At 48.0% G+C, this 12,811-nt stretch overlaps 1 protein-coding gene across 2 annotated transcripts in view; it reads right to left on the bottom strand.

Annotated features, from left to right (window-relative positions):
- The window catches only part of LOC147703096 (E3 ubiquitin-protein ligase RNF14-like), a 187,330-nt gene that overhangs the window by 30,917 nt on the left and 143,602 nt on the right, over nt 1–12,811 (bottom strand). For both annotated transcript variants that reach the window (XM_086931633.1, XM_086931634.1), the window contains 2 exons: nt 8,689–8,834; nt 2,065–2,195 (listed from right to left, as the gene is read on the bottom strand). In XM_086931633.1, coding sequence (XP_086787759.1) covers nt 2,065–2,195; nt 8,689–8,834 — 277 coding nt within the window. The remainder of the gene's footprint in view (nt 1–2,064; nt 2,196–8,688; nt 8,835–12,811) is intronic.

Genomic DNA, 12,811 nt, shown 5'->3' with positions numbered 1-12,811 from the left:
ACAAGCCAGAGCTAAATTGGACGATGAACTCATGGCTGCAAATATTTCATGTGAATTGGCATTTAAGAGCTAGTGTTATAGGGCACTGGTTTCTAACCTTTTGACTTCTGTGAACACCCACTTAGTCACTACTGGAATTTGGGGACCCCGACTGAATGACTGTTGGAAACTGGGAGCATCCCGAGCATGTATGTTCACTACTGTGTTCCAAAACTTAAATAATAAATTATCAGATGATGCTCCATAGAAGTGACATGTTGCAGCGTTTATTTTGCCAAAGACCATTTCTTCACCTGCAATGCAGTGCCTAAATAAACAGTGCTGCATTCGGAGGTGGCGAAAAGTCCTTGGGCAGGTTGGGGAGTGGTGGTGGCAGGGGGTGGATTTGGGGGCAGTCCCTGTGGAAGAAAAAAAAAAGCAATCACCGCGGGGCAAACACATCGTCAAGTGTGTAGGTGTTTGTTCGCGGTGAAATATCCACAAATCAAAAGAGAGAAAGGACATTTTGTCTGGAATCTTAACCGTTCGGTCCTGAAAGATAAGGAATGTAAGTTGAAGGTCACAGTGGCTTTATTGAGCTTTCTTCATAGGAATATACATGGCATAGACATCATGTAGCCCCAGCCAGGGAAATACAGTGTTGGTTACCTGCCTGGCCACCCTGACCTACTTAGGTCAGTTACTATGACAAGACAGCCCAGTGGCTGATGGGCCACCAGGTCATGGGTTTCCATTGGCAGAGCCAGCTGAAGCTCTGCCAACAGAAGTTCAGCTGATGCCCCTACTGTAAATAGAGTGGGGCAACCACCAATTGGGTGGGGCAGAAATACTGTCTATTTACAGTGGTACTCGTGCGCGACGCACTCTAAATGACCTTATAAGAAGCTTGCTACAAATTCCAATGGGGCAGAGATTGGCTCTGATGGCAGGGAAGATGGAGGTCCATACCATGGGTGTGCTCCTTGCAAAGGCATGTTTCGAGAGTTATGTTTGTCTTGGAGGCTGGTGCTTCAAGAATGATCCTGCAGTGGTGGGTTTGTGGGACAAGTACTGCCAAGATTACAATTAAGGAGATATATTTGGTTGACATTTTAAATATGCTCTAGGCCATTGGTTATTAGGCAGTGATCCAGGGACCCTGGGGGTCCCAGAGGCCTGTTCTGAGGGTCTGCAACTGTTTTACAAAAGTAACTAATATTACAATTAATAAACGAAAAGTAATAAAGTATTTGCAAATAAAGAAACAGAACTGAAAATATGAAAACGTTTATTATATTTCATTGTGAATTCAACAAAATATTTCAATATTTGAGGATTCTTTGGCGTATGCAGGTTTTTGTATCAAGGGAAGTTTGGGAATATATGTCAGTAGGGAGTTTCCTACCCCTATCCTATATATTACTCGGTATTGTGAAAACAGATTTTAAATCTTCCTCTGGAATGAAAGGTTTCATTCCTCTTAAGAGTCTGAACTTAAACTGAGCATGAAGGGTCAGGTTTTTGTACTGCATAAACTCAAGGGACTTGACAAAGTTAACAATGGTGAAACATGTTGACGGAATTGAGCCATAATTGCACTTGAATGGGTCAATGAGGCCTGATGTTGGCCATTTCCATTTCGCATAAGCTAAGTTGGCGAATTTGCAATTCAAATTTTTGATACCCATAAATGCAATGTAAGTTACCCACAAGAAATGTAGGTGATGCAAAGCGCATCTTGTGCATTCTGAACATACACAAGTACCCGATTTTATAGGTGCCACTATATTTGTGAATTTAAAAGAGTTTTCTTCCTCAGATCTATCATTTTAGTTGAGGTGTTAGTAGGGCTTGGCAGGCCACCCACCCTCTGCTCCCAAAATTGAAAGCATAAAAAAGGGATCCAGTCGCCAACCACCCACTGACACCAATACACCTGCACACACACACACACGTGCAAGCACAGACACATGTGCGTGCGTAAATGCGCACACACACACAAAAAAACACAGACAATATGCCTAACAAAATATTGTTCGTTTATGCTTTGAATGCAAATCCATAAAGTACACAAAGCATACTTACTTGCAGGAGCATGTCTTTCTAGGTAAGTCCTCCCCTATAAATATGGTGCCTCGATTAATAGGAAGAGAACAGATCCAGCAGAAATCGAGTGCGCATTTGGCACACCTCATCCTGTGACAGCCTCCATTCTTCTGAAATGTAACAAATCAATATGCACCATTACCCACAGTGTCACATGCTGAGCCACAGTATGTGTCTAAATGCAAAGATGAGGGAATGCCAGCTGAAATTACGATGCGCCGCACATAACTTATAACCCTAATAGTCTTAAGTGAATTGAAGTTTTTTCAAACATAAATGGCCTAAGAATGAAATGCTTGAACTTAATGTTGTTGAAAAAGCTGTTTATGAGGTTCTAAATTCCCACATATCTGTCAGAATAGTTTTCTCAAATTGGACTATGAATATGCCCATAGGAAGAAATAATGGGAACACGAGATTGGCATCTTGGTAGATACAGAGGGGTTGAAGGAACACAGGAAAGAGAGAGAGCACGCCCACATTTAAAAAAGAAAAGAACGCTGCCAGAGGGTTTAACACAGTCACAGATTACTTTAATTCAGGGGATATAGAAGGAATGCTCCAAGGGCCATGAGAGTTTTAGGTAAACACGTTAATGCCTCATGTAAAACAACTGTACGAGAACAGTTAATGGTGAGCACATTTCAAAAAAAGTAACAAATAACTGTCAAGGGAACATTCAGCATTTGCAAATACAGGCTGAACTGCGAATGAAGGACTCAGAGGCATAGACACTCTGCACCACATGTGGACTGTCCGACAGCAGATGCAGATTACATTTTTTGGAACCTCCTTTTCCTCTTCCAAGCAGAACTCATCTGCTGCAATGTGGCCAAAAGACAGGATTGTTGTGGACCACAAAACACCCGGGACATTCCTGGGGGGAATTCTTACTGGTGATTCAACAAATGGAGAAGAACAGGCTGCCTGTACTACAATTTCTCAAGTAGCCGTAGGAACAAGTCTTTGCGTTGGTACAGGCCTATGAGTTAATTGACCATGGTGAACAAGTATGATTTAAGGCTCCGTTTCAGCCTACCAGGTGGTGCAGGTCTCTATTTCATATGTGGTCTCTAAAAAAAGGGATCTTTGGATGTATGCTTGGTCCATTGAATCTGAGACCTGGCCAGATGCCTTCATAATAACATTTGCAAAATTTCCCAAGCAGGTGGTCAGGATAAACATACATTCCATGAGTTATTACACTAGGAAGATAAATGTTAACTTGACACTTTGGCGCCTATTACGATGGCGACCATCGGCCAGAGGCTTTCCGACCACCATCATTGGTTTCAATTCCGACTGGCTGATAAAGATGCAGCCGGTCGGAATTGAACCTGGACAGTCATTCCGGCTGGCTTTGGAGGGAGTCAAGGAGCCCATCAGCCAGTTGGAACTGGCCCGTAAACCTAAAGGGCAGGTGTAAGAAATGGGGGGTTACCCAAATCTCCAAGGGGATAGCATGGCACCAAGCGGGCAGGCCAAACTTCGAGGACATGTGAAGCACTCACGCAGTATCCACAAACGACACACCAATCACACTACAAAAGAGTCACGACACCATCTTTGGTTGGAAAAAGAATAAATTTAGTGATAGTCCATAAGTGAAATAAAGAAAATTGTGATTAAGTTATCAGTAGACCTGGGGCCAATCTGGCGGGGCCAACTCAGGCTCTCATCCTTAGGGGGTTGGCTGAAATTGTAAGTTGCAACATTAGCCTAAGTACACCTCATGCGTGACAACGCCAACCCAACCCCTGTAAGGGAAAAACATCATATAATACCAGACAGGAACACATGTAATGGATCAGCGCGGCTGGCTCCTTAACATGGGGCATACACATTTCATCAGGGTAAACGCAAACATCTCCTCGTGCAATTAACACTTCCTTAGAGGAGCAGTAGACCCATTCAGGTAATTGGCCAGGCAACATTCCAGCAGATGTAAAACGTGTGCTCAAATGTAACACTTTTTAGAGGTCAGATAACATTTCACTGGGATCAGGCAACCTTTCTTTATGCCAGGGTACTCATTTCCCTAATCAGGAAGAACATTTCCTTGGACATTAGGTGAGGGCATAACATTCCTTTCCATGTAAAACAATTTCCTTAAATGCAACCACTTTCTCAAATAGAACACCTTTCAGTAGCCGCAGCATTAAGAAGGAATTACTCTTCCCTTGTCCAGGAGCAGACCCCTTTCAGCAGTCAGGCCGCATTCCCCTAGTGCCTTTGCAGTCCCACTACAAATGTCCCCCAAGGGATCAGTCCGGGCCACCGCCGGGGTATCTGGGGCCAACAGGGCCCAATCCCAGATTCCAACAGGGGAGGGGGGGGGGGGGGGGCGAGCACCGACCTTGCGACCTTGTGCCGCGTTGCCCTACACAGTTTAATAGAGGCCCCACTCACCGGCCTCTTGCAGTCCTGCAGGCGTCCCCCAGATTTCGAAGGGGAGGGGGCAAGCACCGACAATGTGCCTCGGGGCCCCCTCCGTGCTCTGGCAGCCAGTCGCAACACTTGCGGCACTCCTGGCACTGGCGTAGGCGGGGTGGCTGAGGCTCCCGCCCTCCGCTCTCCCTCACAGTGGCTTCACCCGGGCCCCTCCGCTCCCTCAAGGAGACCCGGGGCTTCCCTCAGCCGCGACGTTGCTCCAGTCTTCCGGGATCTTCCTGCGGCCGGGCTTTCCTTGGCAGGCGGAGGCGGGGTAGGCTCCCGCCCTCCGCACTCCCCCCACAGCTACGCTTCTTTTTGTGGCGGTGGGGCTGGCACCGACAGTGTGCCCCGGCCCCGCCTCCTCCACAGCTTCTGTCCGTGGCCGCAGACCGGCGGGGTAGGCTCCCGCTCCGGTCTTCCTACACCATCGTGGCTCCACTCAGCTCACTGGGGGCCCCGCGACACCGCCGGCCGGCTTCTTAAGGGGTAGGTTCCCTTTTATTTCATTATTTATTTCACGGGCAGTTCCAACCGGCGTGAGGCGTCGATAAGGGGTAGGCTCCCTTTTAATTAATTAATTATCAATCACCAAAAGCGCGCCAAAACGCAGGATGGGCTCCTGCGGCGCTATTCAGTCATTTGCTCCTTGCGCCCACACAGCAGTTCTGGGGCAGAATAGCGCTTTCAAATTATAGCGCTTCCTAGGGGGAGCACAGCAGGCCCTCATAACACATCGCTTTTCTTCCCACAGCGCTGGGTAGGCAGTCCAGGGCATCTAGATACACGCAGCTCCTCCCAGTCCAGCGCTTAAGGGCAATGCAGCAGCAGCACTTCCAAAGGGGCCACAGCTTCCTGGGGGCACCAACCTCCCCAAACAGCGTCTGACAGGCGCACCTCACGGAGGGGAGGCGAACAGTTCCACAGCCAGCCCCAGGGGCACACTCCTCACCTCCTGGGGGGTTCAAGCCCACAGCATTCCTCCTCTTCTGGGCACCTCTTTCCCTCAGCGCTGGCGTAGTTCAAGGTCCCACAGTGTCAGGGACCTAGGGGGGCTCTCCTTTTGTCAGGGGCCCTGGGGGACAGTGGAGGGGGTGGAATGGATGCAGGGCCCAGCTCACAAGCCCATGTGACGGTGACTCCTTGCACCAGGTCCCCTCAAGTCCTTGTCCCAGCTCTGTCTCACTCTCTGGTGGCACTTCCCCCTACTTATACCCTCCTCCCTCACAGTGCCAGAACCTTCCGGAATGTTGGGGAAAACTGGTTCACACTGGCTCAAGGGGAGGGGTTGAGCACCCTGGGTGCCAGGCTTCCCTCCAAAAGCTAGGGGTGGCTGGGTAATAATAACTAGACCGCCGACCTAACGCAGTCAGGTGGCGAAACCCAGGGCCATGGCATCCATTTTAAAAACACAGTACATTTCAGTCAGGTGCATTTTTAACATGGGGGAATATTTTCTGCACATCATTTAACAACATTTAATTTTACAACAGGGCAACTCTTACCACACATGGTCCTTATATGTTTAATACCATGGGGGAGACATTCAAATTAGGGGGCAAAAAGCGAAAAATTTGGGGGAAAGGGCCAAGTCCAATAGCAGGCCATTCCGCATTTGGGATTACGATGCACGGTTTCTGACATGGTTTTCATGCCAGCCTGCCCGACATGGAAACCATGTTGGAAAACGTGTTTGGGGGACCTTAGCAGGGCCCCCTTGAGTGTGCGGCCTCAGGTTGGGGGTCAAGGGGGCACATATGGTGTCCCACCTTGAGGTGTCTGTCACAGGGTGCAGGGATGAACCACACCTTCCATTTCCCGGTTGACAGCCATAATGCGTGCTCTCATAGGGAAATGTAGGAATCATCCTAATTGGTTGGTCAAGACCGCTGACTGGGTGTGGGTCGGTCCTAGGACTGATTCGGTGTCGGGTGGAATCGGCCCCTTTGTGCGCTGCAGGTTCAGCGTCAAAGGGCTCTATTGTAGATTGAGACACATATCACAACAGATTGCCTTTGCATGGACAAGGAGTAAAATGAGGACAAGGAACATGCTGAATTAGTAGCAGTGTTAAGGGGTAAGATATTTGGTGCTATGCAGCAGGCAGTAATTGATTTGTAAATAGCACTAAGAGGATTCCACTCTTATTATGCACGCTAGAAAAGAAACTAAAATCTCATGAAGTAAAGCTGAAAAGGAAGCACAGGTATTTAGATAGTCATGGCTCCGATCCACACTCTTAGGCCCATATGTGGGGGGCATTACTGTGGTGTTTGTAGCAGAAAGGGGTTATAGCATGTAATCAACTTGATGGGGTCTTAGGGAACTGCCCAGACCTCTTCAGGATGGATCTCATATAACCCCTACTCAGGTGTGCTTTAGGATTGTAACATTCCACTTCTAGGTGGCTACCTCTGACCTGCTTCTGTGGTGACAGTGGTTATTTCTAGACAGCCCAAGACACCATGGGCTCAGATTTAACAAGAGCTTGCAATGCCCTTAACTGTCTCCACCTACATTCTACCAAACATACTTACACAATCCTGCTTTTGTTGAATGTTTTGAAATCTATTACACTGGTATTTATATAGCGCTTTCCATACCCCCTGTGAATCCTAAAGCACTGTTCCAATAGCTGAGTAAGTAACTACTTAATATGTCTCCTTTATAAAGTGCTTCATATCTTGACGAGGTCAGGGAGACCTCCGATTTTCATGCGGTTCTTGGGAGCACATCAGGTGTATTGTTGACAAGTGGGGAAAAAGTTGGGTACAATGCAGGTATGGAGGGAGGGTACAGTTGGTGGAACGCAGAACAGAGGATGTTGCAGAGAGTGAGAGGATAAACACTCCATCCATGTGGGTATACATCATCTTTCTGTATAGATTGTTATAAAAAGAGGCAGTTAGTAATGCCATCTGTATTGTCCACAAGTTAGTGCTCTTGTCATACATTATTACAGAAATGTGGCTAATGTTGGGGAAACATGCCAGTTTTTACTGCTTTTATGAATCATAGGTGGTTGCGGACTGCCCTCATTTTCACGTGCAAGTATTTCACAGGTTGCACGTTCGTACAGAGAAGGACCTATCACACATATAGGGTCTGAACAGAAGGTTGATTAGCAATGATGCCAGCAGACAAGAATAACGGCTTCACAAGGGTTACTGGTTCCCGTAGGTCGGATTTCATTGCAGACAATGCAGCACATGCTTCTCTTAGATAGTGCAGGGAAGTGGGTCATGAAACTGACACTGTTTTCTGATGTATGATAAACACTTTTTGCATTGTAACAAGAGATGCTTCAGTGCATGGAGAGAACTAGTTGCAATGCAAGTGAGAATGTCAAGAAAAAACTGTACACCTTTGCAAACCAAAGGGCATTACTTTAGTCATGCCAAGATGCATCTTACAAAGCCGTAATGCAATAATAAGTGCATTGAAGGAGAAGCATGTGACCACGGCCATAGAAACGCTCTTTCAAAGCAGTATGATGAGGAAGGGGGAACAATGTGATCTGCTCGTGTATTTTCACAAGTAAGCCAAGCATGCTTGCATGAAAACTCTTTGCAAATCACAAGACATTTTCTTCCACGAGGGAACTTGTTTTATTCATGGAAATTCATGAGTTAGTAACAGTAAACACACCTAAGTGTGGAATAAGACACTACTACTCAGAGAAAATGCTTTGTGAATAAGGTTCAGAGATTCGCGGAAGGTTGTCTAGTTTGTCAACCCTAAACTTTAATGCAGAAATGTAGACGTTTGGACAACTTTTTATCCTATCCCATAAGTGCTTCGAAGTGGATGCCAGCTGTGTAAATGCGTTTCAACAGCTATTCATATATTCATAGGAACAAGCCTTGTGAGGTTCCACAAACAAAACTTAAATTCCTCCAATTTCCTCCCCTGTATTTCATTTTCTCTCAACAATCCCCAGAAGCTTATTGTGAACTCAGGTGGAAATCTTAATTTGCAATATGAGAGTATATGGGCAATAACAAACTATACAGTGAGTTTGACGAAGCACACCTCTGGGGTATGATATCAGCTAGACAATGCCTGACACACGTGTGCCTTCTTGTGAACAAAAACATTCATTATCTTACTCATTCATTGATTCAGTCATTTATTCATGGGAACATTACATGAAAATATAGGTTATGAACTCACCTCAATGTTGACTTCACATTGAGGGCACTTTTTGCAGTTCTCTTTGATACATTGGTTACTAATCACTTCTTCCCATTTCTGGAATTTACGTTGTTTGCGACTTAAAGGTGTATGTGGTAGAAAAACAGTCTCTGCTTCATCACCTTCTGTAATTAAATATATGAATGATTGAACCTACATTAAGGAATCCTTATATTAACAAACGATGTCATGAAGGCTGTTAAATATGAAATCCCAATCATTAAGACACTGCATAATTAGGTGTGATTCATCACTATTTTCCTTAGAGTAATATTACTTAATACAGACGAAGGAATGTTTAACTCAGCAGTTTCCAGGAGTAAGACATAGGTATGGATAAGGGTTAGTTCTATTTGCTTGCACTGCCATTAATAACATGTTTATGGTGGCTATTGTCACGAAAATTCTGAATATTTTATTACATCATAGGTTTGTGCTAAGCTTGCACATTGAAACCCTGATTCATTCCTTTTAAGGATTATATTTAAAGAGAGTGAAACTACTCCACCGTTCTAGAGTCATTAATTCAATCAATCAGTTCATTTGTAGAGCGCACTACTTACCCATGAGGGTCTCAAGGCGCTGAGGGGAGGGGGTGCTGCTACTGCTCGAAGAGCCAGGTCTTGAGGAGTCTCCTGAAGGCCAGCAGGTTCTTGGTCTGTCGTAGGCAGATGGGGGGGTGTTCCAGGTTTTTGAGGCAAGGTGGGAGAACGATCTGCCGCCAGCGGTGGCTCGACGGATGGGGGGGGCGGTGGCGAGGGCGAGGTCAGCGGAGCGCAGCTGGCGGTTCGGGGTGTAGAAGATGAGTCATTCGTTGAGGTACGCTGGGCTGGTGTTGTGGAGTTCTTTGTGAGCATGGGTGAGGAGCTTGAAGGCGATCCTCTTGTTGACGGGGAACCAGTGCAGGTGGGCTGTGATGTGGCTGTGGTGGGGGATGTCGAGGATGAGGTGTGCGGAGGCGTTCTGTATGCGTTGTCGTCGTTTCTGGAGTTTGGCTGAGGTTCCTGCGTAGAGAGTGTTGCCGTAGTCCAGTCTGCTGCTGACGAGGGCCTGGGTGACCGTCCTTCTGGTTCCGGCGGGGATCCATCTGTAGATCTTGCGGAGCATGCGGAGGGTGTTCAAGCAGGAGGTGGAGACCGCGTTTAATTGCTTGGTCATTGAGAACGTGGAGTCCAGGATGACTCCCAGTTTGCATGCGTGGACAGTGGGCGTCGATGCAGCTCCTAGTGCGGCAGGCCACCATGAATCGTCCCAGGTAGAGGGGGTGGATCCGATGATGAGGACCTCTGTCTTGTCCGAGTTCCGTTTTAGGCGGCTGTTCATCATCCATTCGGTGATGGCCTTCATTCTTTCGTGTAGGTTGGATTTGGCGGTGGTGGGGGCCTTGGTGAGGGAGAGGAAAAGGTGGGTGTCTTCGGCGTATGAAATGATGTTGAGGTCGCGCGATCGAACGTTGTTGGTGAGCGGTGCCATGTAGACGTTGAAGAGTGTCCGGCTGAGGGACAATGCTTGGGGTACACAGCAGATTATCTTGGTGTCTTTATAGAGTGGAATAGGGGAGGCGGACACTCTGGGTTCTTCGGGTGAGGAAGGAGGTGGTCCAGTCCAGTGCTTTGTCGCGGATCCCTGCATTGTGGAGGCGTGTGTGGAGGGTGTGGTGGCAGACAGTGTCGAAGGCGGCCGAGAGGTCCAGGAGGAAGAGGGCTGCGGTTTCTCCGTTGTCCAGAATGGCCCTGATGTCATCAGTGGCGGCGATGAGGGGGGTTTCGGTGCTGTGGTTGCTGCGGAATCCAGTTTGGGACAGGTCCAGGATGTTGTTCTTTTCGACGAAGGAAGTCAGTTGCCTGTTGACAATCTTCTCGATGACTTTCGTCGGGAACGGGAGGAGGAAGATGGGCTGGAAGTTCTTGAGGTCCTTGGGGTCTGCCCTGGGTTTCTTGAGTAGGGCGTTGATCTCGTCGTGCTTCCAGCTCTCTGGGAAAGTGGCGGTCTCGAAGGAGCTGTTGATGATCTTGCGGAAATGGGGTGCGATGGTCGAGCTTGCTTTGTTGAAGATGTGGTGCGGGCAGGGGTCAGATGGTGAGCCAAAGTGGATGGTGTTGATGAGTTTGATGGTGTGTTCATCGTTGACATGGGTGCAGGAGAGCAGGGGGTCGATGTGGCTGGGGACGGTGAGTCTGAGGTGTCTGTGTCTGTCGGGGGGCCTGGTTGCTGAAGCTGTCATGGATGGCTGTGATCTTGCGGTGGAAGAAGGTGGCTAGGGAGTCGCAGAGGTCTTGTGATGGCTAGATGTCATTGGAGTTAGAGCTGGGGTTGGAGAGTTCCTTCAAAATGTTGAAGAGCTCTTTGCTGGTGTGTGAGTTGTTGTCAATGTGCTCTTTGAAGGAGGTCCTTTTGACGGTTCGGATGAGTTGGTGATGTCTGCGGATGGTACACTTGTAGGTTGTGTTGCTGTCTGGTAAGTGTTCGTGGTGCCACTTCTTCATGAGCCCACGGCAGGCCTGCTTGGATGCCTGGAGGTCGGCGGTGAACCAAATGGCTTTTCTTTTGGTGCGTCTGTTCGAGTGTTTCTTGATCGGGGCGAGAGTGTTGGTGCAGTCGTCGATCCATTGCCTGAGGTTGAGGGCGGCAGAGTCGGAAGAGTCTGTTGGTAGGTTTCGGGCGAGGGTGGTGGCTCGCTGGTCTTCAGTGACTTTTATCCAGCTGCGGTGGGGGGCCCATTGTGTGCAGTGGTGCGTGGAAGGCTTCTGAAAGGTGATGTGGACGCACTGGTGGTCAGTCCAGTGGAGTTCGGTGGTGTGGCAGAAGGTGACGTGGTTGCTGGCGGAGAACATGGGGTCAAGCGTGTGCCGGCGGAGTGGGTGGGAGTCGTAATGAGTTGTTTGATTCCGACGTTGGCGAGGTTGTTCCCCAGGATGGTGGAATTGCTGTTGCTGGTGTTCTCGAGGTGGAAGTTCAGGTGTCCCAAGAGGATGTAGTCCGTAGATGCAATGGTGTGTGTGCTGACGAAGTCGGCGATGGTGTCGCTGAACTGCGGCCGGGGGCCCGGTGGTCTGTAGATGAGGGGTTCCTCTGAAGGTGGTGTTGGGGTCGGTGTGGATCTGGAAGTGAAGGTGTTTGGTGGCGATAAGCATGTCATCGGTACTGGTCGAGATTCTGAGGGTGTTTCTGTGGACGATGGCGATTCCGCCTCTGTTCTGACCGACTTTTTCGGCCCTTCCTTGAGGGAAGGTGATTGGAGGTGACTACAGTCTACTATCATTCTAGTGAAAGGATTAGAACCGTAAATAGAGCCTATTCACAAGGCGTGCCGATTAGTTCTGTACCCTTTTCCTTAGATCAGGGCTTATAAACTTATATTAGGGGATAGATTCATTAATACTAGTGATAATCCGTCCTTCTGTAAGAATGTTAGTATACCTTCCATGGAGTTATGCTTATTTCGGGCCTTGTAGGCCTCAAACGGGAGAGACTCCATCTTTCTTTCTGCCCCGGCAGCTTGAGATGCTTCTAGGTCAAATGTAATGTTTTAGTTATGAAGTGTTGTTCGCTTGGAGAGAACCGGCTCAGGCTGGCCCTTATCGAAAGACTGTATTTTTCTCCATTCCGAAGACACAACATCAGGCCGGCCGGCTGGGAACGTGTCCTTGGTACGGGGAGGTACAAGAATTTGGTGGGCGGCAGGTTACTGACCGTAACTTTCCATGAAGGGACAAGCTTCCATATTAGTGAAAGCATGAGGCAGTGAGTTAGTCAGTCTGTAGGCGGCAGCTAGCCATTAGCATCAATGCCATTAAATATTTCAGGGCAGACAGTCACCATTTTAAAGTCTGATACAGATCAAGAAGCTGATACTCTCTTAGAAAGATTGAAGTTATTTTAGCTGGAGCAGCTGGCGATCTTTGACCTTTAAGATCAGAGCATTCAGAGTGAAGCAGTTAGTTAAGAGAACGAATACCAGAGAAGTGAAACTGAATTATAAGATTGAAGCTGAGAAGTGAAGATGGTCCGTGATTGAGAGGAGGGAGGAGTAGTGCAGAACAGCTAGAGAGAAAGCAGCTGATGAGAGGAAGGTTCCAGTGACTTGGAGGGAGGCGAAGGA

This window comes from Lissotriton vulgaris, chromosome 7 (genome assembly GCF_964263255.1).
Source record: "Lissotriton vulgaris chromosome 7, aLisVul1.2, whole genome shotgun sequence".
NCBI classification, from domain to species: Eukaryota; Metazoa; Chordata; class Amphibia; order Caudata; family Salamandridae; genus Lissotriton; species Lissotriton vulgaris.
This window is presented reverse-complemented; position numbering and strand designations above follow the sequence as displayed.